We start from the raw sequence: 27,285 nt of genomic DNA on the forward strand, positions 1-27,285 counted from the left end.
ACCTGTGTTGTTTCCAGGGTGTAGCTCTGACCTGAGGGTGGTGCTGGTGGGTCAGGAGAGAGTGGGGAAGAGCTCAGCAGGAAACACCATCCTGGGGAGGAAGGACTTCGACAGTCGGCTCAGTGTTTCACCTGTGACACTGAGCTGTGTGGAGAGAAGAGGTGAGGTTGGTGGTCGTAGAGTCTCTGTGGTGGACACCCCGGGTCTCTTCAGCTCTGTGCTGTCTAAGAACCAGGTGAAGGCTCAGCTGGAGGAAGCTCTGGAGCTGAGCTCTCCAGGTCCTCACGTCTTCCTCCTCATCATCCAGCTGGGAAGATTCACTGAAGTGGAGCAGGAAAGTCTGGAGGTTCTGGAGAACATGCTGAGTCCTGATGCCTCTAAACACACCATGGTGCTGTTCACCTACGGAGACAGACTGGAAGAGGACGACATCGACCTGGACCAGTTCATCAGAGAAGACAAGAACCTGCAGAAGCTTCTGAAGAAGTGTAGTGGTCAGTACCAGGTGTTCAACAACAGAAGGATGGAGGACAGAGATCAGGTCCAACAGCTGCTGGACAAGATAGATTCAGTCTCTGAGGGAGGACTTAGGGTTTATGAAAAGAAAAGACCTCTCCCCAAGGAGGGAGTGGTAGTGGCTGGAGCTGGAGCTATTGGAGCTGTTCAGGTTGTTGGGGCTGGTTGGAGTCTTATAACTACCCACTTAAGCCAGAGACAAGTGGAGTGAGGCAACACTGACAGATGAATACAGAGGGAAATATCAGATCAGATCTACCCACCATTCTGAATTTATCTCATACAAATGTGATAATCCTACAATAATATATATTTTTTAATAATGTATACACTGACAATACACTAACCAAAACAGGAAAACAGAAAACAAAGGACAGATCAAACCTCACGACATAATAAAACAGGACAAAAAGGTAAAAAAACAAAAACAAAATAAAAACAAACAACTACAACAAGAAGGTATGTAAAACTACTAATATTAAATTAACAACTTAATATATATTTATTAAAACGTAGGCTTTTCCCATTTTTTGTTATGCATTTCCACCTTATCTTGATTTGTTGCGATAATTTTTTCTAAAAGAAATTGGCAACGCACTGTATTTCTAAAATAAACAAGTTCAAAAATGTTTTTTTTGGGTCTTAAATATAAATATTTTCCCCAAAAGAATGATCATGTTGTGAATATTTTTGGGTCTTAGCCACTTTTCAATATCTAACCACAATCTGACTGCATGTGTACAATTAAAAAAATAATGTAACTGGTCCTCCACTTCTGAATTGCAAAATTTACATAATGGAGAGTGGTTAGTGTTAAAAATGTTAAGTTGTTTATTTGCAGCGGTAATTTTATAGAAAATCTTAATTTGAAAAAATCTAATTGTTATTGTATAAATAGACCTAAAATAATCTTTCCATCAAATCAAGAGTGTTAAACTTGTCTTCCCAAAAGGAGTAGGCTGCGTGTGGAAAAAACGAAAGACCTCTGCTAAATAAGACAAAATTATACATAATTTCCATCCATCCATCCATTGTCCGCCGCTTATCCGAGTCCGGGTCGCGGGGGCAGCAGTCGGAGCAGGGATCCCCAGACTTCCCTCTCCCCGGACACTCCCTCCAGCTCTTCCGGGGGGACCCCAAGGCGTTCCCAGGCCAGCCGAGTGACGTAGTCACTCCAGCGTGTCCTGGGTCTTCCTCGGGGCCTCCTCCCGGTGGGACATGCCCGGAACACCTCACGAGGGAGGCGTCCAGGGGGCATCCTATACAGGTGCCCGAGCCACCTCAGCTGGCTCCTCTCGATGTGGAGGAGCAGCGGCTCTACTCCGAGCTCCTCCCGGGTGACAGAGCTCCTCACCCTATCTCTAAGGGAGCGCCCCGCCACCCTGCGGAGGAAACTCATTTCGGCCGCTTGTATCCGGGATCCAGTTCTTTCGGTCATGACCCAGAGTTCATGACCATAGGTGAGGGTGGGAACGTAGATCGACCGGTAAATCGAGAGCTTTGCCTTTCGGCTCAGCTCCCTCTTCACCACGACGGGCCGATACAATGACCGCATTACTGCGGCCGCCGCACCGATCCGCCTGTCGATCTCGCGCTCCGTTCTCCCATCACTCGTGAACAAGACCCCAAGATACTTAAACTCCTCCACCTGAGGCAGGAACTCTCCCCCGACCTGGAGGGTGCAAGCCACCTTTTTCCGGTCGAGAACCATGGCCTCGGACTTAGAGGTGCTGATTCTCATCCCAGCTGCTTCACACTCGGCTGCAAACCGCCCCAGTGCATGCTGAAGGTCCTGGCTCGAGGGAGCCAACAAGACCACATCATCTGCAAAAAGCAGAGATGAAATCAAGTGGCTCCCGAACCGTACCCCCTCCGGCACTTGGCTGCGCCTAGAAATTCTGTCCATAAAAATAATGAACAGAACCGGTGACAAAGGGCAGCCCTGCCGGAGTCCAACACGCACCGGGAACAGGTCTGACTTACTGCCGGCAATGCGAACCAAGCTCCTGCTCCGGTCATACAGGGACCGTACAGCCCTCAGCAGAGGGCCTCCGACCCCATACTCTCGGAGCACCTCCCACAGGATGCCACGTGGGACACGGTCGAAAGCCTTCTCCAAGTCCACAAAACACATGTGGACTGGTTGGGCAAACTCCCATGCACCCTCGAGCACCCTGCGGAGGGTGTAGAGCTGGTCCAGCGTTCCACGGCCAGGGCGAAAACCGCATTGTTCCTCCTGAATCCGAGGTTCGACTATCGGCCGAATTCTCCTCTCCAGCACCCTGGAATAGACTTTCCCCGGGAGGCTGAGGAGTGTGATCCCCCGGTAGTTGGAACACACCCTCCGGTCCCCCTTTTTGAAGAGAGGGACCACCACCCCGGTCTGCCAGTCCAGAGGCACTGTCCCCGACTGCCACGCGATGCTGCAGAGGCGTGTCAGCCACGACAGCCCCGCAACATCCAGAGACTTGAGGTACTCAGGGCGGATCTCATCCACCCCCGGTGCCTTGCCACTGAGGAGCTTCCGGACTACCTCAGTGACTTCAGCTTGGGTGATGAATGAATCGACCTCTGAATCCTCAGCCTCTGCTTCCTCGACGGAAGGCGTGTCAGTGGGATTGAGGAGATCCTCGAAGTATTCCTTCCACCGCCCGACGATATCCCCCGTCGAGGTCAACAGCTCCCCTCCTCCACTGTAAACAGTGTTGGCGGAGCACTGCTTCCCCCTCCTGAGGCGCCGGATGGTTTGCCAGAATTTCCTCGAGGCCGACCGGTAGTCCTCCTCCATGGCCTCCCCGAACTTTTCCCAGACCCGAGTTTTTGCTTCCGTGACCGCCCGGGCCGCCGTCCGCTTGGCCTGCCGGTACCCGTCAGCTGCCTCGGGGGTCCCCCGAGCTAGCCAGGCTCGGTAGGACTCCTTCTTCAGCTTGACGGCATCCCTTACTTCCGGTGTCCACCACCGAGTTCGGGGATTGCCGCCGCGACAGGCGCCGGAGACCTTACGGCCGCAGCTCCGGACGGCCGCGTCAACAATGGAAGTGGAGAACATGGTCCATTCGGACTCAATGTCTCCAGCCTCCCTCGGAATCCGGTCAAAGCTCTCCCGGAGGTGGGAGTTGAAGACATAATTTTATTTATCTTAATTTTTGTTAACCATTTAAGAGTTTTTAGAACTGGAGCACTAACCTGCTGATTGTCACTAGAGTTTTTTTATTTCCTCCTCTAATTTGATGGCACTGCAGAGAGCAGTTGATTAAAATTAAAATGATCACATAATCTCACATGATCACATGATCTGTGTGTAAAGCACTTTGTGTTGCATTCCCATGTATGAAAGGTGCTCTATAAATAAAGATTGATTGATTGATTGATAATTGTCCATAATTTTTATTAAACTGATCATATGAAAGAAAATTACCTGCATTGTCAAGAAGATCATTTATGAAGATAATTCCTTTACTCTTAAAATGCTTCCATAAAAAAAGGTTTTCCATTAATTAACAATGAAGAATTCATCCATATTATTTGACACTGGATCTTGTTTAAATAATTTGGGGGATAGTACTGGAAACTTAACCAAGCTTTGACTGCATCTTTAAAAAAAAGTGGTTCTTTCAGAAGCAGTCCACATATTGCGGCATTAACTGAAAAAAGGGAAACAATTTACATTCAAAAAACGTGTATACTGTTGTTAGCGTTCGGCTTGTTCTTCAATAGCTATTATGGTAGATTTTGTTAACCCAAGAAAAGAATTATATACATACTGTCTTTTAATCTTGTCAGGCGTATTATTCCAAAGGAATTTAAAAATCTTTTGTTCCATAAATTTAAACAAAGATGCTTCCGGAGAGGGAAGTGTCATGATCAAATAAATAAACTGAGGAATACCAATGTATTAATTAATATTAGGCTACTCTTCCTTGCAGTGACAGGATACTTCCTCTCCACGGTTGCAATACTTTTTCTACTTTCTCTAATTTTCATTCATAATTTATCTTGACTAAATCTTTCGGATTCTCAGGAATATGAATGCCAAGCACATCAATGGAGCCATTACTCCATTTGACTGGAGCAGGGCATTGTAAACTTAAATCTGTACCTCTTAGTGTGCCTATTCTCATAATAGTGCATTTCTCGAAATTAGGCTCTAATCCGGATATTCTAGCAATTTTTAAATCCTCAATCATAGCGTGTAAGGAGCTTTTTTTCTGGAGGCAGAAAGAAAAGATTCAAATTCCTGGGGATCCATATCTCACAAGATCTCACCTGGACAACCAACTGCTCTCTCCTAGTCAGGAAGGCTCACCAGCGCCTCTTTTTCCTGAGGACTCTGAAGACGAATCACCTCTCTTCAAACATTCTGGTGAACTTCTATCACTGTAGCCTACTATCGCGAGCATCCTGACCAACAGTATCACAGTATGGTATGGAAACTGCTCTGCGTCAGATCGGAAGTCACTGCAGAAAGTAGTGAAAACTGCCCAGCGCATCACCAGAGCCTCACTTCCTGCCATTGAGGACATCTACAGGAAGTGCTGCTTCAGGAGAGCTGACGACATCAGGAAGGACTTCCACCACCCAGCACACAGACTGTTTGCCCCGCTGCCCTCTGGGAGGCGCTACAGGAGCCTCCGGACTAGATCATCCAGGTTCAGGAACAGTTTCTTCCCCTTCTCTGTCTCCCTGCTCAACTCTGCCCCTCTGCCCACACATACACTAATTTCACTGAATCAACCACGTCCACCTCAATTACATTCAGGACCCCTACAGACATCACTGCACCATTAACTGCACTTTAATCTGTATCATTGCACTATATATTCATACAGCACACCAAAATCATTGCACTACGGTACATTCATATAGCACATCTGTATAATAATAATAATAATAATAATCATAAGTTTATTTGAAAACAGGGACAGTACACATTAATAACATCAACTGTAAATGCGCCAGAATTAGCCAAGAGGCTATTTTTCATCTGTAGTCCCCAGGCGGATGTTAAAAAGTCACCCTAAAAACAGAATATGAATATGATTAAAATTACAAAGTTATTAGTATAGGAATTTATTTATGATCATATATTTATATATAATCCCCATGCACTTCATATGTATGTTTTTATTTTTTATTATACTGCATATGCACTCTGGTCGGATGCAAATTGCATTTCGTTGGCTTGTTTTTTAACATGTGTAATGACAATAAATTGAATCAAAATGGCATCATCTGCATATAAAGTTATTTTTGCTTTGAGATCATATGGTTTTAATCCTACAATACAATGATTATTTCATATTCGAATAGCTCAGATTTCAATACAGAATAAAAATAAATCTGGAGACAATGGACACCCCTGGCGAACTCCTCTAGCAAAGGGTAAAGGGATTGGATAAGTGCCCATTATTAATTATTCGACTGGTTGGTAAATTGTATAGCACCTTCACCCATTTTACAAGACTTTCCCCAAAATTAAAAAAGCAAAGTGTTTTTTGAATAAAGTCCCATCTTACTTTATCAAAGGCCTATTCAAAATCAGCAATAAACAAAAGTCCAGGTCTTTTCTCTCTAGTGTCAAGGAGATGCCATATATTATTACCAATGGAACGCCCTTTGATAAACCCTGTTTGGTTGTATTCAATTATTTGGTCAATTATTCTTTTTATTCTTAAAGGTATAATGTGTAGGAATTGCCCCCATCTAGCGGTACGGTTGCATATCTGAACGTATTCTTGATGTTGCATTCAGGTGAAATGGGGCGGACGTCAGACAGACAACAGACGCTGCATGTAACAGGATAAACAAGCGTCTATGTAAACAAGTGGTCCGCCAGCACGAGGCAAAACAATACAGGCGTGACAATATGTTGTCATGGTGATGTCGTATTGTTCTTATCTGTCTTTGACCAGCACATAGTGATTCAAGTTCCAAAGGTACATAACACCACATTCTTTAGGTATTTCATAAACCAGGATGTTCTTAATTATATCGTGTACGTTTTCCCAAAATGGGTTAAGTTTCTGACATCCCCAGAAAATGTGTGTATGATTCGCTTCCCTTTCTCCACATGAATGCCAACATGAGTGCTGGGAGCGTGTTTGTTTACTTTTTAATTTGGGAGTGATGAAGGTCAGGTTTTTCCACCCCAATTCCCGCCATATTCTCTAATTTGTGGTTGTGTGCTGTGCTTCACACATACTCTGCCACTACTCTACAGTACCGGGACAAGCACCTGGTGTCCGCCTGGTGTCCCATGGGTGGGGTTCAGGTCACCTGCCTGACCACAGACTTCTGCCCCCGAAGACCCCCATCGCACGACCAGAAATCACTAATTCAATGTGTGATTAAGTTGTTTAATAAACTGGTATCCACACTAAAAGACAGAATTTCATCATAGTGTGCTGCCTGTCTTTCCTCCTAAGCTCAGAGTCTCTCTCCAGTTTTTTCTCTTTTTTTTCTGTTGGTTTGATTATATGGGCAAGTGGAGATCAGTAGGGGGGAATGTAACGAACGGAACAGAGTTAAGAAGTAGTGTCTAGTGACTTGCCATAAAAACTCAAAACACAACACGGAAACTTGTTTGTCCTATGATAATTGAACGGTAATTCTATTACTCACTCATAAATGCATCCCTGGACACGCACCTACCTTCAAGAACTCATCACCCTACAGTCCACCACCTGTACCCTCAGATCCACAAACAACCTGCTCCTTCAAGTCCCCAGTACCAGGCTCTCCACCATGGGAGACCGAGCTTTCTGCTCGGCCGCACCACGCCAGTGGAGCAGCCTCCCAATCCAGCCGAGGGCTATTCAGAGCCTAGACTCTTCTAAAATAGGCCTGAAAACGTTTTTATTCAGAAAGGCCTACGAATGTTAATTACTAATATGATTTTGAACCTTGTCTTATTGTTCTTATTGAGTATGTTTTTGTTTCCTTTACCTTGCTTTTAACTTTTTAACTTTGTAGCACTTTGAGATCAAGTTTGATGAAAAATGTATTAGAAATTAAATTATTATATTATTAAATGCAGCACCCCTGCGGATTAGGGTCGTGCACCCCAGGGGGTAGCAGCAGTCGGACCTCGCTGTCTCCCTAGTAGGTGCACGAGCTATGAGCTCCGCCATTGTTTCATATTAATTACTTTAATTTCAATACTAAGGTGTGGTTTAAGTTGTATTATTTAAACATATAGCTCCCGAACGGTCGAGCACATCCTTTTTCATAAAAGGTTGACAGTGTTTTTCTCTTATTTTTGTTTACAAAATGGCTAGTGCTACATGTTGTTAGCTAACCTGCACTTTCTTTTCATTTTACATTTTTCAGACGTGTATGTGTGTGTGTGAGAGGAAAACCGGAACTGACTGTATTATTAATCCCTCTGCCAGGCCAGCCAATGTCCGAAATAAATAGCATGTTGCCAACAGTGATGGTCTTCTTCATCTGTCAATATACACAACGCAATGATAGAGTACAACGCCGCTACACTTAGATAATTGTGTGTAGTTTGTTTTCCATTAACTCCACCCTTTCACTGGTGTGTGTGTGTGTGAGGGGGGGGGGGGGGGGGGGGGGGGTTATAAAGCAGAGAGTAAAGTGAAACAGAATGTATTTCCCTGAACTGCGGCGACAGAGACTCAACACATCCTCCACCTGGAAAAGACAAACATGGCTTATCGTCAGCTTGGTAAGGTCATTTATTACTCAAAGGATTTTAATGATAATGATAATTATGAAATCATGAAAAATATAAAGTTAATCTTCTCATTATCCACACGTTGATTATAATTGTTAATAGATCATACTGATATAAAAATGCAGACTTGATGTTGCCGTACTTATTTGTAAAATAAATACATAGGAGTATCCACATGTTTATCAAGTCTGTGTTGAAAACTTAACTCCACTTTTATTTTGAGCAACTGAACTGAAAAGCAGGGCGTGTGAGATGCTCATTAATCAGCTGTTTAAACATAAACGGTCAATGACCGACTTATAGGTTAGGGCAGTGACATCACAGACAGAAACTTCCTCTAGTGAGGAGTAAACCTGTGAATATTCTCATTTGTCCAGGTCATAGTTTTCTCAAATAAATTTAAATCGAAAGCAACTGGACTTGGTTATTTGTCTAAGAAGACGAGAAGCTGAGACTGTTCCAACCAGTTGGACCAGTCTGACTTTGAACCTGAACTGAACTGATGAAGCCTCTTAGATGAGAGATGAAACGTCTTCCTAGACAAACAACCAAGTCCAGTTGCTTTTCTTTCTTTGCGACTCCAGTGAGGACAGTGATGAACGGCTGCTCAGTCTCTTTCTCTCTCAGACACTGGAGCTCTGATTGAGGAGGGAGATGATTCGCTCCGGTGTGATTCCTGTGACAGAGTGTTTGGCCACCTGTGTGATCAATGCTGAGTCATGTTCATGACAGTAAATATAATTTTATTAACACGTATGCTCAGCAAACCTTGTTAACTGTGTTGTTACAATTAAAAGATCATTTTTTGAGATCACTGGGTTTCCTCATGTGATCTGTGTGACTGATTGTTCACATACGTACTGTACATCCAAAGCCTCCATCCACCAGTGATGACGCTTGTATCAATCACAAAAACTATTTAATGTTGCCGCCCTTTCCCTGTTAGACATGGTAATGTCAGTAAAGTCCCCCTTCTTGATCGTCTTCCGTGTCTCCATGTCGTAAAAGGGGCAGGTCGAGGTCTCTAAAACAGGAATATATCAGGGCGTAACATTTAACTTTAACTTTAAAATAGTTTTCAGTCTGATATGGATCATTAAAAAAACAAACTGGAAACATAGGCTGTGATGATTGTTAGTCGTTCAACAAGTTGAACCAGCTCCTACTTTTTGCTGCTTGTGATGTGACCATGACAGGAATCCAGACACTGGGTGAGACAGTTTTGTAATGGTCTGATTGTAACACTTAATGGGGGGTGCCAGTCAGTCGTCAGTCACGTCTCACAATTTATGACGTTAGATACGCTTTACACAAGGTCACCCACCCGGTAAACCCACACAAAGCATATTTCATTATCATATGCCATTTAATTTGACAACATTTATAAGTACGGCCAAATCAAACAAAAAATATTCAGACTAAAATCAATCAATTAATCAATAAATCCGAGTCACAAATAGTCATCATTAAGAAACTAAACTAAACGTCTGCAGCCTCCATCCATCAGTGACGCTTGTATCAATTACATAAACTATCACTCTGGTTATTTTTAAGTATATTTTTTTGGGCTTTTATTGCCTTTAATTGATAGGATAGTCAAGAGAAAGACAGGAAATGGGGAGGCAGAGAGTGGAGGAATGACATGCAGGAAAGGGCTTCCCGACGTGGGATTCGAACCGGGGCCGCGTGAAGTGAGGACTGAGCCTCAACATGGGGTGGACATAACCCTTTTTTTTCTCCTGTAACTGTCTGTTCCTGTTTTTCTGTTAGAAAAAAACAGCTGAGATGGTGCAGCACATCCTGCATCCATCGAGTCCAGGTCGGGGGGTGGGGTGACTTCCACTGAAGAAGAATCAACCTTCTTGCAGCAAATTTTGTTATTCGAAGTTTTGTACTGATTAGATTCTTGTTATTAACCCCCGCCACCACAAAGATGGCAATTAAAGGGTCTGGCCTGATTGTCATTTGAAAAACGTCTGATAAAGTTTTGAAGATGGATTTCCAGTAAGTGGACAAGCTAGAACACTGCCAGAATGAGTGTGCTAGGGAGGCAGGTGAACGCTTAACAGCGGTTACAGGTAGGGTCTACATCTGGAAATATTTTAGAAAGTTTTACTTTTGAGAAGTGAAGGCGATGTATCACCTTGAATTGAATTACTCCATGCCGGGCACATGTTGAGCTGGAGTGCACCCCATCCAGGGCTGATCCCCACTGTTCTGGTGATATAGCCTCCCCTATGTCTGTCTCCCATGTAGATCTCAGAGTCTCCAGGGAGACGTTCTGTAGACTAGGCAAGGCAAAGCCATTTTGCCAGCCGTAGCATTTTCTAACACCAGACCACATTGAGTGTGTTACAACATATTGTAATGACAGCGGCATCGGGGAAAACAAAGGAGCAGACAAGGAAGTTGCATGACATGAGTTACATTCCATTTGTACTCAAACTGGGACTTCTCTATGTTTATCATATTGAACCCAGAAAGACATAGCATGTAGGTTACATGACCAGTAATATGACTGGAAGTGAGGCAGTCCCATTCCCCCATCATGCTGGGTGTTGCAAAAAGGCTTTCCTAATTCTAGGTTTTTTTTTGTTCCAAATAAAGCTAGAAATCATTATACCCATAGATGTAAATAAAGATTTTTGAATAAATATTGGAATAGTTCTAAATAAGAATAAAAACTTAGGAAGGATGTTCATCTTGACAGCGTTGATTCGGCCGGATAATGAAATGGGGAGACGGGACCACCTCTCAAGTTCACAGGAAGTACGTTAAAGTAGCTGAAGTTTGTACTAAAAAGGTTGGAAAAACCTCTCGTCACTACTACACCCAAATATTTAAAAGATTTTGATCAAACTTTAAATGGCAAATGTGAATAAGAAAGACCCTGGGAAGACTCATTAACTGGGAAGGGTTCACTTTTGGAAAAATTAAGCTTGTAGCCAGATACCTCCAGGGGTGATAGCGCTCTGGCATGACGCCACGCCAGATTTCCGGCGTACCGAGGTGTTTGTGTAAAAAAAAAAAAATCAGGTTCACGTTCGCATAGATCCGAGAGGCGCTTTCACTCAAAACCACACCAGTAGCAGTGTTTCCACTAGCCATTTTGTCTTGGGGGGGCAGGGGTGTGAAGGTGTGTGTGTTTATTTTAAATAAACATAAATAGGCTACAAACGCACACACATTGGCCTCTAGTATTTGTTAATCGCGGTGTTTTATTTTGAAAAGGGTTTGAAAATTGACCGGATTCTCTCGTGATTATTTGTTTGACTTCCTGCCTGGCTTGACGCGATCACTCGCGGCTCGGGCACAAAACGATCCCTGCAGGGCCGGCCGCGCAGGTGCACACCGCGGTGCGTCTGATGTGAACAACACAGCTGCAGTTCTCGGCTATTCGCGGTTATTTGCGGCGCTTCCTCGTCCGATGTCCTACCCGGCGTGAGCGCTGGTATTTAAAAATCAGATGGCAGGGGAGAATATCGCCGTTTGGTTGCTTGGGTGCTTCAGGTGGAGCGCTCCAACAGTTTTATCAGACCAACAGGTCCGCTCTGACCGTGATTGGCTCCTAGATTTCCCGTTTTTCAAGGGGGGTGGGGGCCCGTGCTGGCCCGCCAACAGAACAGTAGGGGAAACTGTCTATGATCAAAGACAAGGTGAACTTGTTTGAACTAATGACTGACTGCGAAGCTTCACACTGTCAGCTGATTGTTTTGGCCCCATCACTGAGAACAAATTGATATGAATCATTAAAAACACTGAAGATACAGGCTCTGATGATTGTTAGTTGTTCAACCAGCTGAACCAGTTCCTTGTACTTGTTGCTCCTTGATACGTGACCATGACAGCAATCCAAACACTGGGTGAAACAACAGTTTAACACCTTCAGTAATGACCAATAATAGTGAAACATATCATTATTAGGGCCACGGGCAATCGCACCGGGCACTGGTCCCAACAGCTATGAAATAGCTGCAGGGACCAGTGCCCGGGCGAAGCCGGGCACTACTACTACTACTACTGTTATTGTGTGGATTTTTTCTTATTAGTGTGAATGCTGGAAGCATTCACACTATTGTTATTCGGTTCGGCCATTTTCTGCCTTTCTTTGTCATGTAACTAGTCCTTCATACTTTGTGCTATTTCAACAATTCAAATATCAAATTGTTCAGCCTTTTCGGGACAGGTGTGCTATGTCTTTTCTCTTTTCAACTATTCATACTTTTTGCAATATTCAACTATTTCTGATTTTTTTTTCCCCATAGAGAATGCATTGGAACAGTCTTGAAACTCTTCAAATCTTCTTACTTCTTTCAGCCTTTAAAGCGTCCACATACTTTCAGCTAGAGACTTCATTCAAATTCTGAGCTGTAGACAAACTTCTAATGTATTCATCCTGTATTTACAACTTTTTCATAGCTTGCACCGTTTTTGAGATAAATCCTTTAAAAGCACATGAGGATTTCTGACAAATTTCACACTTTTCAATGAGTGTGTATGGGGTTGGATCAGAGTGAGTGACATCATCGTTAGAGTGAGAGGATCGAAAAAACATTCAGGATTTTTTCTGGATAAATTGCCAGCACGGCCACAAATTAAACTCTAGACACATGATTTCCTCACCGGTTTGTAGCCACACTTGTCGTGTCTCATTTAATGTGCTCAAAACAGCAGACAGACTTACAGAATTGTCTCAGTGAGCCTAATTGTCCAGCTAGACCCGCTCCAGTGGCTCATCCACTTCAATATAAAAGTAGGAGCTGATTTTTTTAGAAAAGCAGAAATGCCCCCCTTTTCTACCTTGCGACGGCAAGAAAAGTTTTTGCCCTACAAACATTTAATGCACATGAATGTGCTCAGGAAGGTCTCCTTGCCCAGATGGTCAGGACCACATTCTGATAAGAGTTACGGTTCTCTTTTTTGGGAAGCTGCTCAGAGCTCAAATCTCTCTGCTCTGCTCTGCTCTGCTCTGTGTGCAGTTGGTCCAGCTGTAGTGGCCAGCTCGTTATCAAAGTCTATAAATAGAACAGGTCAGGTGCAGCCTGGCTGCTCGTTAAGATGTTTTTAAACACAGCCCCACACACACACATGATAAACCAGACTGACAGAGGATGTCCACGCACAAACACAGGCATCACACTCACACACAGACACACACAGACACTCACACACAGTCACACATGCACACATACACAAACAGACAATTCCATTCCATTCTTCATTCTTCCATTCTTAGATAATAATTTAAAATATTTTTTAAATGCAGCCAGGGAGCTCTCTGCTCTCATGGGCTGAATGAGAGCAGGAGAAGGAGCTCAACTTTGTAACTTGCTGTTAAAGGGATAGTTCACCCTAGAATGATATTTCGCTCATTACTGTATCTACTCACCCTCATGTGGACTAAGGGCTGGAAGAAGTTTCAGAGTCCTCCGTCCCTTCTCTGAGTTACAGGGGGTCTCAGCGTAGCAGTGCATGTCCATATAACGGTTGTAAAGGGACACCAGAGCTCTTCGTAAAAAAACACACACAAAAAAACATCCAAATACCTCCATGATGCTCGTATGTAATGTCCGTCTTGTGCTGAAGCCCCAAATTGCGTAATTGTCCCGAAAAAAATTAAATAAGTCTATATTTTAAGCTTGTTTGTAGCGGAAGCTTCTCAAAGCTCCTCTTCCTGGTCCGTCCAAATCTCGCGTGATTCGCAGTAACCGCACTGACGCCGGCGCAAATCACGCAAATTCTGGGCTGTTTTGGGAAGCTGCACAGAGCTCAAATCTCTCTGCTCTGCTCTGCTCTGTGTGCAGTTGGTCCAGCTGTAGGGGCCAGCTCGTTATCATGTCTATAAATAGAACTGTGCAGGTGCAGCCTGGCTGCTCGTTAAGATGTTTTTAAACACAGCCCCACACACACACATGATAAACCAGACTGACAGAGGATGTCCACGCACAAACACAGGCATCACACTCACACAGACAGACACACACAGACACTCACACACAGTCACACATGCACACATACACAAACAGACAAACAGACACAACACAACACTGTTCCATACAGTAAAATGTAAGCAGTTAGTTGAGTCGCCATGGTAACTTCTGAGGGCAGGCTGCCACGCAGGTGTAATCAATCAGATCATTAGGGAGAGAGGAGTTCTGTGGCGCTTATCAACAGTTTTACTTTCTGCACATGTACACACAGACAGAGAGACCGTCAGACTCACACACCCAGAGACACACACAGGTTTTCAGCTCAAATTCATCAGCCTCTCAATGATACAGGTGGAGCCTGGGATATAGGATGCAGCTTTTAACATGTGTCAAATCTATCTATCTATCTATCTATCTATCTATCTATCTATCTATCTATCTATCTATCTATCTATCTATCTATCTATCTATCTATCTATCTATCTATCTATCTATCTCTTTTTTCAAACCCTTTGTCTCTTTTTTCACTTTTTCTTTCCTTCTTTTACTCCTTCATTTGTATTTTACATAACTTATTTCTATATTTCCCTTTCCATCCATCCATCCATCCATCCATCCATCCATCCACTTCGTTCTATCTATCATCCCCCTCTCTCTTTTTCTTCTTTCTTTCTTTCTTCTACCCCATTTCTTTTTACTTCTTTGTTTCTTTCTACTCCTTTTCTCTTTCTTTGTTTCTACCCCATTTCTTTCTTTCTTTCTTTCTTTCTTTCTACCGCTCTCCGTATATCTCTCTCTTTCATTTATCCACCCCAATTTCTTTACTTCTTTCTTACTACCCCTCTGTCTCTTTCATTCATTCTCTATTCTCTTTATCTTCTATCTTTCTGTTTTTCTTTCCTTTGTCTTTCTCTATCTACCCTTCTCTCTGTGTCTTTTTCTTTCTTCCTGTTCTTTCTTTCTTTCTTTCTTTCTTTCTCCATCTACCCTTCCCATTTTCTTTCTTTCCTTCTGTCCTTTTCTTTTTTCTCTCTTGTTCCAATCTTTTTCTTTCTTTCTTTCTTTCTTTCTTTTTTTCTACTCCTTTTCTCTTTCTTTGTTTCTACCCCATTTCTTTCTTTCTTTCTTTCTTTCTTTCTTTCTTTCTTTCTTTCTTTCTTTCTTTCTTTCTTTCTTTCTTTCTACCGCTCTCTGTATATCTCTCTTTCATTTATCCACCCCAATTTCTTTACTTCTTTATTACTACCCCTCTGTCTCTTTCATTCATTCTCTATTCTCTTTATCTTCTATTATTCTGTTTTTCTTACCTTTTTCTTTCTCTATCTACCCTTCTCTCTGTGTCTTTTTCTTTCTTTCTGTCCTTTTGTTCTTTCTTTCTTTCTCCATCTACCCTTCCGATTTTCTTTCTTTCCTTCTGTCCTTTTCTTTTTTCTCTCTTCTTTCTTTCTTTCTTTCTTTCTTTCTTTCTTTCTTTCTTTCTTTCTTCAGCTCATTTAGCATTGTTTCAACAATTTCTTCAGCTCATTCAGCATTGCTTTCAGCATTCACACCATTTCCATTCTTGGAAATGTTTTTTCTAGTTATTATTATTTTTCCACTTCCGGACGATTTTCGATTCGCTACTAGTCCTGCAACTCTTCGAGTTGCAGGACTAGTAGCTAGACAAATTATATATCAAAACGTGCGGTTTGATCGGGATCGGGGTGCTATTACTTTTCTCAACAGTTTACGAATTTTTCGCGACGTAGTCGCGAAAAACTGCGCAAAAAATTTGCATGTAAGTCAATGGGACGGGCGAAAAAAAAAGAGCGAAAAAGACCAATCATTGGAGTTTAACAAACGTCTACTGCTCAGGCATACTTTCACCTAGAGACTCCATTTAAACTTTAAACAGTAGACACAAGTCTTGTGTATTGTCGTATTACTCCACATTTTGATAGGTCATATAGTTTTTGATCAATCCCTGATCAATGACCATGATCATTTTTGGAGAAATTATGAGTTTATAATGGGTGTGTATTGCATGGAATGTTCGTGTCAGAGTGCGTGACATCATCGGTTAGAGTGGGAGAGAGTGAAGAAACATTCTGTATTTTTTCTGGATAAATTGCCACCACGGCCACAATTTACACTCTACAGACATAATTTTTTCAGAATTTGTAAGACAAACTTGTTATCTCTCATGTCATGTGCTCAAAATATCAGAGAGACTTACAGAATTGACAGAATCAGCCTCTGAGTGCGGCCACGTCTGTCCCTGCTCCTCATTGAGTCCAATACAAATATTTTCTGAGAGGAGCAGAACGGCCTGATGTTTTAAAACTGCCAGCGTCGCCAAAATATTTACTGTAGAAACACCAAATCGTACCGAAATTTTCAGTAAGTCCTTAGAGCAACGTTGATCTGTGTTTTGTTCTGATAGGAGTTACCGTTTTCTCATGCTAGGCCTAATTGTGAGGCCGGTTTAGAGGCAGAAAATGGCTGTTTTTCTCCACGTTTCTGTCTGTCTCAGCCTGCGGGGGCCCCTATCGCCGTGGTAACCTCTTTGATCCTCAGGCCAGAGCTCGTTAACTTCATAAACAATCCACCTGGCGCTCGTTTAAATGTTTATAAACACAGACACAGCTAAATCAGACTGACACAGGATGCAGCTACTAACTAACTATGTGTCAAGTCAGTCACACACACACACACACAGACTCTAGAGCCAGCTTCATGTGATTACAGTCACACACACACACACACACACACACACACACACAGGTAACCTAATGTGGTTACAGCTCCTCCATATCAGTGCTTATAGAAAGATGATCATGTGTCTGTCTGATCAGCTCTGTCTTGACCTTAAGATCGTGGGTTTGATTCCCATGTTGACAGAGATGGCACAACCCGCAGTAGCTCCCGTGGCCCATTCAAAATTTCCCGAGAGGAAATTTTCTAGTTAGTCATTATAAGTGTGACATCGTGGGGTGTCGTTTAGCTCAGTGGGTAAAGCAGGCACCCCATATGTAGAGGCTAAAGTCCTCGCTGCAGCCGGCCCCGTATCGAATCCCGACCTTGCTGCATGCCATTCCCCCCCTCTCTGCCTCCCATTTCCTGTCTCTCTCTCTCAACGACGCTATCCATTAAAGGCGAAAAAGCCCAAAAAATATTAAATAAAAAAAGGTGTGAAATTGTATCTGCATTAGATTTTTTTTTATTAATTACATTTTGAGAGACAAAACAATGAGAATAATACTTAATGTTTATCAGTTGTCTCACAAATCACTTAAAACAGTTACATTTAATTAAAGTTAAAGTTACATTTATTTATTTTTTAAAAAATGATCAAATTTTTACTGTAGAAGAAAAAACAATTCAGCTAAGTACAAAAATCCTCAGTGATGAAGACTGTTGGAATTAGGGGTGTCAACGTTTACAATTTTTTCTACACGTGTACACGGGGCTTGTAACCGACGTGTACACGGTTACACGGTGCGGGGGTGGCTTTTTTAAAATTTTTATTATTATTAATTTCAAACAATTCTCATGCTCAGCACAGATGGAAAATCTATAATATAATCAAATGGTTCTGTTGTTACTGTTTAACTCATTGAGTGCCAACCACGTAATTTCTTGTTTTTCGTTCCCATGCATTGAGTGCCAAAAACGAAATTTTTCGTTTTTTGCTTTTTTTTTAAATTATGAAAATAGACACTTTAATACACATTATATGTAAATTTGGGGACTCGACGACGAGAAGAACTGAAATAGATGACGATCAAAGTCACATGACAGCTCATGATCTGGAAGTTTTTATCATAACTCAGCTTCTGCAAACGGAGTTCTGCATGTGGATGCAGCAGCTGCTCTGCTCTCACCTGCGCTGCTGCTCCAGCAGCTCAGAGCTGAACCAGGAAGCTCTCAGCCCACTGTCCCGCCCGGTCTTCATCTGGAGCAACACCGTGTCCTCCCCAAAGTCCTCCCGCGGTAAAATCTGATGGTCTCTGGGCCAAAGCAGACCGGCACCACCGACCCGTACCACAGAAGGACCGCGACCACCGGTGGGACCGGTGTTCCCGAGCCGCTGTGGCCGACAGACCCTCACGTTCCGCGGCGAGAGGCTGTGACACGGCACGGTGCGTCTGTGTTATTGTTGTTTAGTGGCGCCCCCCCCGCCCCCGATGGTGGTTTTGTGAATAGAACAACAATTGTTGTGTATATTTATCTTATACGAGCCCTTTGATCCAGAAATGCGAGTGTCAGAAGAGCGACAGACACAAACAGCGCACCTTTCATAAAAGACGCTCTATCTCCTTTTCTAGAAAAAAAGGAGGGATTTTGGTGAAACCCAGCCATGTTTAGCTTGACTTTTCTCAGGAACGGAGGCACGTAGAAACAAACGGTTTGTGGCCACTTGAAGCATTAAGTTAAACCTTTCAATTGAGTGGCAATAATATAGAATACACTATGGCTCTACATAAAAAGTCAAAAATGGTCTAAATTGCCGGTACACTTGACTAAAACTTTGGAAAGGAGCGTGGCACTCAATGAGTTAAAAGAGCCAGAATAGAAGGAAGGGTTTAGGGGGGGGTTTGAGGATGTTGTTACGATGCCATGTAAAGCCCTTTGAGACAAACTGTTTGTAAAAACGGGTTATACAAATAAAATTGCCTTGCCTTATTCTGCACCAATTGGCCTACACTTTTTCTGAATAAATGTATGCTCCGGGCCGGCCACACACTGTAGATAGGCTACCGGCTCTTCCCTTGGCTCAGTCATCGGACCGGGCCGAACACGACCGGACACACCGGGTTCGGATCGAAACATTTACGAACTCAGACCAGGTTTTTTCTGCATTATAACTTTTGAGGCGGCCGCCTCACTGGAATCTTGATTGAAAAGCAATGTAGTTCTATGGAAGCTCAGTGGCGCTGTTTCCAACTCGACCGCGGGGAGCATACGTCAGTCCGACCACCCAAAAGTCCGACGGCCCATCTCTCCGACTACCCACTAATCCGACTTTTCTAGACCCATTGGGCCGACTGCCCACTGCTCCGACTAAAATAATCCCTATATTGCGACCAGGGCTAAATCCGACCTTCCAGAATTCCGATTTTGGATGGGACCGGCTCTGGGTCAGTTTGGAGAGGCTCGAGACGAAGGAGACTCACGGCTTATGTGTTTGCCTCCTTTCTTTTTTTTCTCTTTTTTTTTTTGCCACTGGCTTTCCTGTTTGTGTCATTTTGTGGAGCAGTAGGCTAAACAACCCAGACCCCTGCCCGTTAATCCTACTGGAAAAACTACTGACAAGTCAAACTGTAGTTTGTTAGAGGACTAATTCAAATGACATAACCTCTCTCTCTCTCTCTTTTCTGGGATAAAGGGGCAGATTCTACATAAGATTATTCTTCTTTCTGCTCCCTTTTGTTGAGATTTGGGAGGTTTTTGTTTTTATTGTAGCTTATTAAAATGCAATATCATTTTTCTGACTAATTTATTGCCCGATGTTGCTATGTATCTCGCTTTCTTTCCCCCGCCCTCCGCCCGTTGTCTTCGTTGTCACTTTGTTGCCGCTCCACAGAGCGCACATGGCTAATTAATATGCACGTGCTGACCATATATGGTTGTGTCTAGACGATCCGGGGGCGGAATATGAGGTGTGTTCACGTGCGCACCATTCTTGGGTCCAGTGTGATTTATCAAAGACAAATTGCGGAAAGTTGTGCGTACGCACAGTTTGATAGATCTGAAAAAGGTGTTTTGGGTGTACGCCATTTTCGTCTTTTCGCCATATGCCTAAGCAAAAATTTAGTAGCAGTTTAACACTGCTTACTTACAGTTTGGATAAATGAGGCCCCAGGCCCTAAGCCCAGAGCCCAGACGCTCTTCTCCGCGGCTCATCCGTCGCGCTGTCCGTGGTGCTGAAGGTGACAGGTTAACTTGACAAACAAACTGCAGCATAGTTCTGTTTGTTTATCATGTGTGTCAGTTTTGTGTGTGACTTTTAGTTGTTGAGATTAAGAACATCACTCACTCATCAAACCGGTGATAGGCGGAAAGAAAAAAAGACACTTCTTCCTCTGCTCCTCCTCCCTCACTCACTCACCTACACACACACACAGGACATACAGTAGGCTACAGCGATGAAATCACATAACTTAAACATCATAACAAGAACATGCGGGGTCGCTACAATATTTTCAGTTGTGCAGTAGGCTATTAATAATGAGCGATGAGTCCCATTGCTATGTGGCATATGCACACAGTGTTTGTAGTGCCTGGTTCAGGAGTGCTTCTGGGCCGGATTAGTCGGGCTAATTACACTGTCGTAATTACTGGGAGTCGGAGCACCGGGCATACTTAAATCGAGGAAATGGGAGGTCGGATTAATGGACGCAAAAATATAGAAATGTGTGGTCGGAGAAATGGGAAGTCGGACTTTGGGGTTGTCTGAGAAATGGGAAGTCGGACTAATGGGAGCAAAAATATAGAAATGTATGGTCGGATAAATGGGAAGTCGGACTTTGGGGTTGTCTGAGAAATGGGAAGTCGGACTAATGGGAGCAAAAATATAGAAATGTATGGTCGGAGAAATGGGTAGTCAGAGAAATAGGAAGTCGGAGAAATGGGAAGTCGGACTGACGTCACGCGCCCCTCGACCGCAGCAGAAGGGGTGCGTTTGATTTCAGCTCCGGGCTGCAAGGTGACGTTGACGCGCTGCTTGTGTGCCCGCGGGGACGGGGCTCATTGAGGCTCCGCTCCGTTCAGACGTTGTGCTGAGCGTGAACGCACCTCACCGGCACAGAGCGTGAAGAGAGAGAGAAGTAGACGGAGGAGTGTAGGGTACTGTGAAGCCAGTTTAGTGGGTTAGCGAGGTATGTTGAGTCTAAAGCCAGGCTCTCCTGTACTACAAAGGTGGCTCTGTTTTAACCTGGCTAGATCACCATGGTAACTTATGCTTAACTCATAACCTCGTCCCGACCAGGTTATGTTCAGAGTTTCATCGGTAACACTTTACAATAAGGTACACAAAATTAGAGTAGTTAATGAGGAACTAATGAAGAACTAATGAGGAACTAATGAGTAGCTAGTGAGGAATTAAGGTACACAAAATTACAGTAGGCTAGTTACTAAGGAACTACTGATTAATTAACTATTAGTTAATGGTCAGTTCTTCAGGAACCCCTGATCAAATTTCAGAGGAGTAGTTACTGAGGAACTAATGAGTAGTTAGTTAGGGAAATGAGATACACAAAATTAGAGTAGTTACTGAGGAACTAATGATTAACTAACTATTAGTTAATGGTCAGTTCTTCAGGAACCCCTGATCAAATTTCAGAGGAGTAGTTAATGAGGAACTAATGAGGAACTATTAATGATCAGTTCTTCATTAACTCATGATCAAATTTCATAGAAAGTTAATCACAACTTGATGATTAGTGAACTAGTTATTAGTGAACTGATGAAGTAGCTACTTCATCAGTACAGAATCATTACTCAATAACCTGTCCAGTAGTTAACCTTTATGACCTAAAGTGACACATAATGAGTGGTTTTTCATTTCTTCATCTTCATCTTTACATTAGTAGCCTAGTTCCTTACAAAAATCACAGAGCAGGATTCTTTAGAAGATTTTATTCATTAATTTCAGACCACATACACATCAATATGACCATCCATGTTGCCTTTGAAATAAATATGATGTTTGTCACATGTTTGGTAGGCTAAATTAATGTATCATGGGGCTGTGTAGTACTGTATACTGATCACACCGTGGTTCACAGTAAAGTTGTTTGAGGTGCACAAAATTTAGAGTAGTTATTTACTATGAAACAAATTTGGAATGAATGAGGAACTCACTATTAGTTAATGGTGAGTTCTTCAGTAACTCCTAATCAAATTACTGAGGAACTAACTATTACTTAATCATTAGTTACCCTTTTTGTGTACCTTAAGGTAAAGTGAGACATCAACATGAGTAGGTAATGAGTACTGAATCATTACTTAATCATTAGTTACCCTTTTTGTGTACCTTAAGGTAAAGTGAGACATCAAAATGAGTAGGTAATGAGTACTGAATCATTATTTACCCTTTTTGTGTACCTTAAGGTAAAGTGAGACATACAAATGAGTAGGTAATGAGTACTGAATCATTACTTAATCATTAGTTAACCTTTTTGTGTACCTTATGGTAAAGTGAGACATCAAAAGGACTAGGTAATGAGTACTGAATCATTAGTTACCCTTTTTGTGTACCTTATAGTAAAGTGAGACATCAAAATGAGTAGGTAATGAGTACTGAATCATTACTTAACCATTAGTTACCCTTTTTGTGTACCTTAAGGTAAAGTGAGACATCAAAATGAGTAGGTAATGAGTACTGAATCATTAGTTACCCTTTTTGTGTACCTTATAGTAAAGTGAGACATCAAAAGGACTAGGTAATGAGTACTGAATCATTAGTTACCCTTTTTGTGTACCTTAAGGTAAAGTGAGACATCAAAATGAGTAGGTAATGAGTACTGAATCATTACTTAACCATTAGTTACCCTTTTTGTGTACCTTAAGGTAAAGTGAGACATCAAAATGAGTAGGTAATGAGTACTGAATCATTAGTTACCCTTTTGTGTACCTTATAGTAAAGTGAGACATCAATATGAGTAGGTAATAAGTACTGAATCATTACCTACTCATTAGTTACTATTTTTGTGTAAGGTACACAAACATTACAGTAGTTACTGATGAACTAATGAAGAACCAAAATAATCATTTGCCTCTATGTGCACCAAAATAACTTTTGTCTTCACGGGCACCAAAATAAGATTTTACCTGCACAGGTACACCAAAATAACATTTTTTTTATGTCCACACACAAGATAATATGATAGAATGTAAAAAAAAAAAAAAAAAGAGAGAGAGAGAAAGAAAAGAAAAGAAAAACCTTTGTAGCTTTCTTGTTTTAATAATAGCCTAATAAAAAATAACAAGTGTGTAGCGTCCCCAGCTAAATGATGGTCACAAATGATGAAACTGATGGTTCACATTCCTTCATTCCATGGACCGTATTCAGTGGCAGACACACCGTAAGAGCTATGAGAAGAAGAAAATAAAATACAGTTACCTTTCCTTTTACATAAATGAAATTATTTTTAACTGCTTTTATCACATAAACAATCATGTAAGTTGACTCCCTTTTTATCTATTTTAATCAAAAGACAATATCCAAATGGAGTGCTGTATTACCATGAAATAAATATTTTTAACCGTTTGTTTTTAATCCAATAAACTGTTTTTAACCTTACCAGACCTCACATCAAACAGACAAAATACGTCCTGTTGCATTAATAAAACAATCAACGAGTTAGCTTAGCTCCATTGAAGTGAGATGGAGCACAAGCTTTCAGGCAACATTATCACCCCTAAAAATAATATTGGTGAGAAATGATCGCGGAGGAGGGGGGGAAAAGACGTGTAAACGATTATTGATTTTTCTAAACGGTTATGATTTGTTATCCATGTACACGTTTACACGTTTACACGTGTAGATGTTGACACCCCTAGTTGGAATAATTCAGCACTAAACTGAACTACACGGTTCGTACAGCCACTGTGCTCATTTTTACTGACTCAACAGTTTTGAGTTTTTGATGTTTTTATTCCAATGCAAACTCATTAACATAAACTTAGCAGCTAGCAGGTTTCTCTCACCCTTATTTCTTGACAGTTTACACATTCATCCGTTTTTAAGCACTCACCACTGAGCAGACGGAGTGAGTCCATCATTCAACAGAATAATTCAAATGTCTTGTGATACTTTCATATATTTTCCAGACATAATAAAAGGTTTCCACCACCAGTGTTAATTACAGCATCAGTAATGTGTTTTAAAATTCTTCAACAGAGGCAAAGAAACCATCAGATCTCAGGATTGCACTTGTTGGGAAAACCGGAGTTGGGAAGAGCGCAGTGGGAAACACCATCTTAGGAAGACCAGTCTTTGAATCTAGGATGTGTGTGTCCTCAGTGACATCAAAGTGTCAGAAGGAAACAGGAGTTGTTGATGGTCAATCATTGGCTGTTGTTGATACTCCAGGTCTGTTTATGGCCAATGAAAAATTAGATGAAGTGGAGAAAGAGATTGCTAGATCCATCTCATTGGTCTCTCCTGGTCCTCATGTGATCGTCATCGTGATCCAACCAAACAGATTCACACCAGAAGAACAAGAAACAGTGAAGATCCTTCAGGAGATGTTTGGAGAAGAAGCAAGAAAGTACAGCATGGTCCTGTTCACCCGTGGAGACGATCTGGAGGCGGAATCACCACCAACCACCATAGAAACAGTGATCAGTGAGAATCAATGTCTGCGTGACTTCATCAGCCAGTGTGATGGAGGATACCGTGTGTTCAACAACAGAAACATAGAGAATCGTGTCCAAGTCACTAAGCTGCTGAAGAAGATCAAAAAAATGGTTCAGAGAAATGGAGGAAGCTGCTACAACACTGGGATGTTCCAAGAAGCTGAGAAAGCCATCAGAGAAGAACAGGAACGACTAGTGAGAGAAAATCCAAATATGGATCCTGAAGAAACAAGAAGAAGAGCAGAGGAAGATAATCCATTTATTGGACCTGTGAAACACGATATTACTGCTGGGGCTGCTGCTGGAGCTGCTGTTGGAGCAGCTGTTGGCGCTTTTCCTGGAAATCTGGTGGCTGGAGTGGGAGGTGGAATAGGAAAAGTAGCAGGAGGTGTAGTGGGAGGTGTGGGAGGTGTAATCGCAAATGCAGCAAAGAAGATCTGTATCATACAGTGATGTAAAATATTATTGAGCTGAAGCTGTAACAGGAAGTTATCATAGTAACAGTTTAATTAATCTCTGAGTGTGATCTCAATCTGCATGTTTTTTTCTTTCATTTTATTGATTATGGGCTTCTTCATTAATCATTGAACATCAATGTCATTAATAAGTCACTCTAACTCTTCAACATGTTATTTTCTGTCATGTGATTTCTCTGTAATCTGTAACAGACTGACTGCAGCAGTCTGGTGAATCAAACATGATGAATCCAACATGTGATGTATCTGTGTTCAACATGTTAATAAACACAAATGTTTAAAACCAGCTGTGTCTCCAGAACTTGATTGTTCAACACATGGAAACATGAGACAGGAACATGTTGTAGTGTCTCTCTGATGTGTTGACAGCTCTGAGTCCTGGAGCTCAGGTGTTTCCTCTCTGTCTCCAGCCTAATGACCTGTGTTGTTTCCAGGGTGTAGCTCTGACCTGAGGGTGGTGCTGGTGGGTCAGGAGAGAGTGGGGAAGAGCTCAGCAGGAAACACCATCCTGGGCAGGAAGGACTTCAACTGCAGATTCAGTGCTTCACCTGTGACACGAATCTGTGAGAAGAGAGAAGTTAAGGTTGGTGGTCGTAGAGTCTCTGTGGTGGACACCCCCGGTCTCTTCAGCTCTGTGCTGAAGGACCAGAACCAGGTGAAGGCTCAGCTGGAGGAAGCTCTGGAGCTGAGCTCTCCAGGTCCTCACGTCTTCCTCCTCACCATCCAGCTGGGAAGATTCACTGAACAGGAACAGAAAGGTCTGGAGGCTCTGGAGAACATGCTGAGTCCTGATGTCTCTAAACACACCATGGTGCTGTTCACCTACGGAGACGAACTGGAAGAGAACCTGGACCAGTTCATCAGAAAAGACAAGAACCTGCAGAAGCTTCTGGAGAAGTGTAGTGGTCAGTACCAGGTGTTCAACAACAGAAAGATGGAGGACAGAGATCAGGTCCAACAGCTGCTGGACAAGATAGATTCAGTCTCTGAGGGAGGACATTGGGTTTATGAAAAGAAAAGACCTCAGTCAGATGAGCCGATAATCAGAGATCGATTTAACACCATCCGTAACATCTTCAAGTGGACATGGAACATTTTCAGATGGACATGTAACAGCATCTGTAACATTGTCAGGTGGATCTTTAGAGAGATGGCGAGATAACAGGAGGGAGAAAGACGGAAACACATACTTGTTGAAATCAGGTCTTATCTAGCCACCATTCTTAATTAGTCTCCCACAAACATGATCAATTATTAATCCTACAGTAATATTAATGAGGTCATAGACCTGCACAGACATGTTGAGGGTCTCTGTCTATAACCTGAAAACCAGACGACCTCCATCCAATCAGCATCAACCTGATGTAAAATGTGGTTGTTTAAATGTTTCAGTTGTTTTAATGTGTGTAGATGAATAAAAGTTTTAAAATGACTGGGTCTCAGTCAGTCCAGAACCAGGTCAGTCCAACACCAGATCAGTCCAACACCAGGTCAGTCCAGAACCAGGTCAGTCCAGAACCAGATCAGTCCAGACCCAGGTCAGTCCAACACCAGGTCAGTCCAGAACCAGGTCAGTCCAGAACCAGATCAGTCCAACACCAGGTAAGTCCAGAACCAGGTCAGTCCAGAACCAGATCAGTCCAGAACCAGGTCAGTCCAACACCTGGAAGGATAGTTTATCAATATATAAAAAAGAACTCTGTAATGCTAGAAGCAATTACTGTTCATCTTTAATAGAAAAGAATAAGAACAACCCCAGGTTCCTTTTCAACACTGTGGCCAGGCTAACCAAGAACCATAGTGTTGTTGAGCCATCCATCCCTCCAACTCTCAGCAGTAATGACTTCCTAACTTTCTTTACCGAAAAGATTGTTAATATTAGAACAAAGATTGCCAGTAATGGACCACAGATTACAAAATCAATCTTTCCCTAGTCACAGGCTACGTGCCACAGGCCTTTCAGGTGGCTGTCATTAACCCTTTACTTAAAAAACCTTCTCTTGACCCAGACGTCCTAGCCAACTATCGGCCTATATCCAACCTTCCTTACATCTCTAAGATCCTCGAGAAGGTTGTCCTGGAGCAGCTACATGAACATCTGCACAGCAACGAGCTCTTTGAAGCTTTCCAATCTGGATTCAGAGAACACCATAGCACTGAAACAGCACTTGTCAAAGTCTCTAATGATCTTCTTATAGCTTCAGACAGAGGTCTCGTCTCTGTTCTTGTACTTTTGGACCTCAGTGCTGCATTCGACACCATCGACCACAGCATCCTGCTGCAGAGACTAGATCATGAAATAGGGATTAAAGGAACTGCT

At 42.5% G+C, this 27,285-nt stretch overlaps 3 protein-coding genes across 3 annotated transcripts in view; all 3 read left to right on the forward strand.

Annotated features, from left to right (window-relative positions):
* Nucleotides 1–27,285, forward strand: part of LOC146972861 (GTPase IMAP family member 8-like) — a 76,824-nt gene that overhangs the window by 777 nt on the left and 48,762 nt on the right. The gene's annotated exons all lie outside the window — the stretch shown is intronic.
* On the forward strand, nucleotides 8,158–26,127 carry LOC146972862 (GTPase IMAP family member 4-like). The gene is made up of 2 exons (XM_085802163.1): nucleotides 8,158–8,206; nucleotides 25,400–26,127. Exons 1-2 carry the CDS (start codon nucleotides 8,188–8,190, stop codon nucleotides 26,125–26,127), a joined length of 747 nt encoding a protein of 248 aa, XP_085658289.1. The 5' UTR covers nucleotides 8,158–8,187.
* On the forward strand, nucleotides 9,405–24,942 carry LOC146972863 (GTPase IMAP family member 9-like). The gene is made up of 2 exons (XM_085802167.1): nucleotides 9,405–9,426; nucleotides 24,032–24,942. The coding sequence occupies exons 1-2, from the start codon at nucleotides 9,405–9,407 to the stop codon at nucleotides 24,940–24,942; spliced, it is 933 nt and encodes a 310-aa protein (XP_085658293.1).

Source organism: Trachurus japonicus, chromosome 16 (genome assembly GCF_045865225.1).
Source record: "Trachurus japonicus isolate A0001 chromosome 16, Traja_1.0".
NCBI classification, from domain to species: Eukaryota; Metazoa; Chordata; class Actinopteri; order Carangiformes; family Carangidae; genus Trachurus; species Trachurus japonicus.